The following is a 6,000-nucleotide window of genomic DNA, read 5'->3' on the forward strand; positions in this document are numbered from 1 at the left end:
GCAATACCTCGAGACTTATTTAATATTAGACATCGCACACCAGCTGTTATTGACAAATAGACACACACCCCCACACCTCGTCTAATCAGACGTAGCTTCTCTGTTCTGCCGGTGTATGGAAAATCCCGCCAGCTCTATATTATCCGTATCGTCGTTCAGCCACGTCTCGGTGAAACATAAAATATTACAGTTTTTAATGTCCCGTTGGTAGGATAATCTTAATCGTACATCATTAATTTTATTTTCCAGTGATTGCACGTTAGCAAGAAGAACGAATGGCAGTGGGAGTTTACTCTTGGGCAGCCCGATCCACGGCCCTTTTTCCTGCGTCTTTTCTTCAAGCAAATGACGGGGATCTGGGTCTGTTCCAGTGAAAGCAGGATATCTGATGCTGTTCTGATGTCCAGAAGTTATTTTCAGTCATAAGAGACGGTAGCAGCAACATTATGTACACAATAAGTAAAAAAATAAGTTACACAAAACTCAAAAAACAAACAAAATAGCACAATTGGTTGGGATAATGTAAAACCTCAGCCATGTTCTTCGGCGCCACACTTACTTTGTCTCAGCCAACAACACGTGTAACAAACAGCAAAATCACTAGCCTATGTCAACCTACTATAGTAGAAAAGTTTAGGCTACTTATTCTATTGATCAGCTTGTCGAGAAAGATATTGTTTATTCCAAACTCTGGGACAGATTCATAATTCATACAACTAGTTGGCCTAGCAAAAGTCTGATGTAACAGATGAGAACGTTTAGCTTAAAATGTTGCTAAACTATTATTTCTTCACATTATAAGCGATGTGCACAAGGCAGTAGGCTACGCGCGGGTGTTCATTCCATAATGCAATAAGCAGCAACACACTGTTGTCAAAAGGGCACTGCACATTCAAGTGGTTTCATGTGACAGAGCTGAAAATATCAGTTACAAATTTAGAAAGAGAGGAGATCTAAATGGCTACTTTGAAGAAAGTTAAGACATGCCTCATAATATGTATTAAAACATTCAGGCCTCTTTCTAGAGCGCCGACTTTCCTACCTGAAGATCACTGACATCACGATTTGACCTTGTAGTTTTCAGAGTTTACAGTTGTCTTGAAAGCACCACAAGATGTTGCAGCAGCAGCTCTTGCGCTGTCTGACAGCGTGTGATAAATAAGATACACAACAAATATACTGTACACGCGCCAATTTAATTCCATTAAATCATGCAAATTAACCTATAGACCGATAAGCATGACCAGTCAAATGTATTTCCATCGACTGGTATTTCCATCAATGAATAGGCTAAAAAGCATAATTTCGTAATGGGACCCTGACAATTGACCAGCGGCAATTTTATTTATGGGCTTTTCAATTTTTTTAACTGGACAAAAGCCGGCTATTAACCGCTAACGGAAACCCTGGTACTGTTATAAATATCAAAGACAATTGAACCAGAGTGAGAAGGATTTCAGCAACATCACTCACCCAGGCTGAACTCCAGCACTGGCTCATCTGGGTCCTGACTGTTACCTACAAGAACACAAGATATTTATATATATTTTTTACAACTACAGTGACAAAAAAGGCAAGTTTATGCACATACTTATTTTCAGTGGGCAAACATACAGGAATACTGTTACTACGGTAACTATGGTAACATGGCCCTTACCTGCCAGAGTCAGCCCCATTATCTCAGCCGAGAGGTCAAAGGTGTTAGCCCGGTACACGGACCATGGCCGGTGACGCGGGCTAGCCTTCCCCTTCCCCGACATCATGGCTGGGGGTTAAGGGTCAGGGGGTAAGGGAGGTTGGAGAATGGGATTTTGGGTAAGGAGTGGAGGGGTGGAGGGGGTTAAGAACAAATACCACACGTCCTCCTCACACACACACACACACTCTCTGCAGATCAGATCCCTATGTGTGTTTTGGAAGGATCCTTTCCTGTGTGATTATCTCTTCAGTCTCTGGACTCTTAGTGTGGAGCTGGAGGGAGAGAGAGAGAGAATGACAACAAAGGTATTAGCCACGTCAACATAGAAAGTGAATAGATGGAGTGGACACTTCACCTGATCTTTATTTGACATCTATATTACCCTTCTCAGTTGAATTAATCAGGTATTGTTACGCTGGTGATGCACATACACTGTAGCTAAGGAGTGTCATGAATAGAACAATGGCAATGCAACACAGCTGCATCTCCTATGTGCTATTCTAGTCAATTCTACATCTACATATGTCAGGTCCATAAATGTTGGCACTCTTGATAAAGATTAACAAAAAAGACAGTCTAAAATAAGCTATATTGCATGCTCTATATTATTTTATACTAATACAATTGCTCAGAGAACAAGTAATTTAAAAAAACATCTAGGGCTCCAGGACCAGTGGAAGCAAAATAGCCCCATAACATAAAATATCCACCACCATATTTTGAGGTACTTTTCTACATACAGTTGAAGTCGGAAGTTTACATACACTTAGGTTGGAGTCATTAAAACTAGTTTTTCAACCACTCCACAAATTTCTTGTTAACAAACTTTAGTTTTAGCAAGTCAGTTAGGCCATCTACTTTGTGCATTACACAAGTCATTTTTCCAACAATTGTTTACAGACAGATTATTTCACTTATCATTCACTGTATCACAATTCCAGTGGGTCAGAAGTTGACATACACTAAGTTGACTGTGCCTTTAAACAGCTTGGAAAATTCCAGAAAATTATGTCATGGCTTTAGAAGCTTCTGATAGGCTAATTGACATAATTTGAGTCAATTGGAGGTGTATCTGTGGATGTATTTCAAGGCCTACCTTCAAACTCAGTGCCTCTTTGCTTGATATCATTGGAAAATCAAAAGAAATCAGCCAAGTCCTCAGAAAAGAAATTGTAGACCTCCACAAGTCTAGTTCAAACGCCTGAAGGTACAACGTTCATCTGTACAAACAATAGTACGCAAGAATAAACACAATGGAACCATGCAGCCGTCATACCGCTCAGGAAGGAGAGGTGTTCTGTCTCCTAAAGATGAACATAGTTTGGTGCGAAAAGTGCAAATCAATCCCAGAACAACAGCAAAGGACCTTGTGAAGATGCTGGAGGAAACAGGTACAAAAGTATCTATATCCACAGTAAAACGAGTCCTATATCGACGTAACTGAAAGGCCGCTCAGCAAGGAAGAAGCCACTGCTCCAAAACCTAATCCAAGTGCGAATGCCGTTTATCAAACTCCACACATACCAGTGGTGGATTTAGCGTTGAAAAACGGAAGCATAAGCAGAAAGCTTTGAGACATCTACGATAAAATATGGTGGTGCATCTTTGATGTTATGGGGCTATTTTGCTTCCACTGGTCATGTTAAGGTAAACAGCATCATTAACTTTACTCAGTACGAGGACATTTTAGCCAACAACCTGGTTGCCTCTGCCAGGAGGCTGACACTGGGCCGCAAGTGGATCTTTCAGCAAGACAATAACCCCACGCATGAATTAAAATCCACAAAGAAATGCTTAATTGACCACAAAATGTCATTTTGCAATGGCATTTCAGTTACAGGACTTGAACCCCATTGAAAACCTGTGGTTTGAATTGAAGAGGAAGTCCATAAGAGCAGACAAAGGATATCAAGGATCTGGGAAGATTCTGTACGGAGGTAAAGTATAAGATCCCTCCCGTCGTGTTATCCAATCTCATAAAATATTGTAGGAAAAGGCTCAGTGTCATTATCCTCAGAAGGTAACGGTGCTAGAGTATTGAAAACAGGGGTGCCAATAATTTTGACCCTTATCTTTTTGAGATCTTTTTTATTACTTGTTTAACAAAATCTTGTTCTCTGAGCAATTGTATTAGTATAAAATAATATCATGTCACAATTTTTTGAGCATACAATATAGCTCAGTATTTGTATAATTTATTTATACAAATACTGAGTTATACACTGAGTGTACAAAACATTAGGAACACCTGCTCTTTCCATGACAGACTGACCAGGTGAATCCAGGTGAAAGCTATGATCCCCTATTGACGTCACCTGTTAAATCCACTTCAATCAGTATAGATAAAGGGGAGGAGACAGGTTAAAGAAAGTTTTAAGCCCTGAGACAGGGATTGTGTATGTGTGACATTCAGAGGGTAAATGGGCAAGACAAAATATTGATGAGCATTTGAACGGGGTATGATAGTACTGTAGGTGCCAGGCGCACTGGTTTGAGTGTGTCAAGTGTTGCAACACTGCTGGGTTTTTCACGCCCAACAGTTTACCATGTGTATCAAGAATGGTCCACCACCCAAAAGACTTCCAGCCAACTTGACACAACTGTGGGAAGCATTGGAGTCAACATGTGATAGCATCCCTATGGAATGCTTTCGACACCTTGTACAGTCCATGCCCCAACAAATTGAGGCTGTTCTGAGGGCTATAAAAAGTATTTTTTGCTAATCTTTATCAAGGGTGCCAATAATTATGGACCTGACTGTACTTGCCTTCAAGTAGTCTTACATCTCTACTTTAAAGTTGACTTTCCATTCCGGTCTCAGTTGGTGCTCCTCTATAATTCATCGTTCCTGATTCCTAACAACACATTGAAATATTCAACAGCTCGGAGACAGGGATGAAAACCGAGAAAACTTCCGCTTTCATGAACTGATGGGAGAGTTGAGTGTGATCCGGAAAACGCCAAGCTCCAGAGCCCGGGGGGACAGCGAATGTGTGTGAAGTTCTAGGAATCTTTGGATATTCCAAAAGGAAAGCATCTGACAACAGTGAGTGAATGGTGGAAGATGAGGTACACCGTGATGGATAATCTGTGCACAGTGGCAACTGATTTTTATTCAATTTAATTCAAATCAAATCAAAGGGCTTTATTGGCATGGGAAACGTGTTAACATTAAAAAGCAAGTGGAATAAATAATAAACAAAAGTGAAATAAACAATCAGAAATTAACAGTAAACATTACTCACAACATTTTTTTGAGATATTTCAAATGTTATATTACGGCTATGTACAGTGTTGTAACAATGTGAAAATTGTTGTGGTACAAAAGGGAAAATAAATAGACAGATAAATATAGTTTGTATTCACAATGGTGTTTGTGCTTCACTGGTTGCCCATTTCTTGTAGCAACAGGTCACAAATATTCCTGATTTGATGGCACACATTGGTATTTCACCTAATAGATACTGGAGTTGATCAAAATGTGATTTATTTTAGAATTCTTTGTGGGTCTATGTAATCTGAGGGAAATATGTGTCTCTAATATGGTCATACATTTCGAAGGAGGTTAGGAAGTGTATCTCAGTTTACACCTCATTTTGTGGGCAGTGGGCACATAGCCTGTCTTCTCTCGAGAGCCAGGTCTGTACATAGTCAAAGCTTTCCTTAATATTGGGTCAGTCACAGTGGTCAGGTATTCTGCCATTCTGCCATGTGGAATGTGACTTGGCCCTAAACAGAGAGTACACAGTGGTCAGGTATTCTGCACCTGTGTACTCTCTGTTTAGGGCCAAGTCACATTCCAGTTTGCTTTGTTTTTGGTTAATTCTTTCCAATGTGTCAAGTAATGATCTTTTTGTTTTCCCATGATTTGGTTGGGTCTAATTGCGTTGCTGTCCTGGGGCTCTGTAGGGTCTGTTTGTGTTTGTGAACAGAGCCCCAGGACCAGCTTTCTGAGTCGATTATTCTCTAGGTTCATCTCTCTGTAGTTGATTGCTTTGTTATGGAAGGTTTGGGAATCGCTTCCTTTTAAGTGTTTGTAGAATTTAACAGCTCTTTTCTGGATTTTGATAATTAGTGGGTATCGTCCTAATTTTGCTCTGCATGCATTATTTGGTGTTTTACGTGTTTTTGCAGAATTCTGCATGCAGTCTCAATTTGGTGTTTGTCCCATTTAGTGAATTCTTAGTTGGTGAGTGGACCCCAGACCTCACAACCGTAGAAGTCAATAGGTTCTATAACTGATTCAAGTATTTTTAGCCAGATCCTAATTGGGAAGTCGAATTTTATGTTCCGTTTGATGG

General features: G+C 40.1%; 1 protein-coding gene across 1 annotated transcript in view; it reads right to left on the reverse strand.

Moving 5' to 3' along the window:
• The window catches only part of LOC120064311 (inositol polyphosphate-4-phosphatase type I A-like), a 33,110-nt gene extending 31,087 nt beyond the window's left edge, over positions 1–2,023 (reverse strand). The window contains exons 1-2 of the mRNA XM_039014797.1: positions 1,658–2,023; positions 1,474–1,518 (exon numbers count right to left, since the gene is read on the reverse strand). Coding sequence (XP_038870725.1) covers positions 1,474–1,518; positions 1,658–1,763 — 151 coding nt within the window. The 5' untranslated portion in view covers positions 1,764–2,023. The remainder of the gene's footprint in view (positions 1–1,473; positions 1,519–1,657) is intronic.
• Between the last annotated feature and the right edge of the window lie 3,977 nt (positions 2,024–6,000).

This window comes from Salvelinus namaycush, chromosome 19 (assembly GCF_016432855.1).
Source record: "Salvelinus namaycush isolate Seneca chromosome 19, SaNama_1.0, whole genome shotgun sequence".
Taxonomy (NCBI): domain Eukaryota; kingdom Metazoa; phylum Chordata; class Actinopteri; order Salmoniformes; family Salmonidae; genus Salvelinus; species Salvelinus namaycush.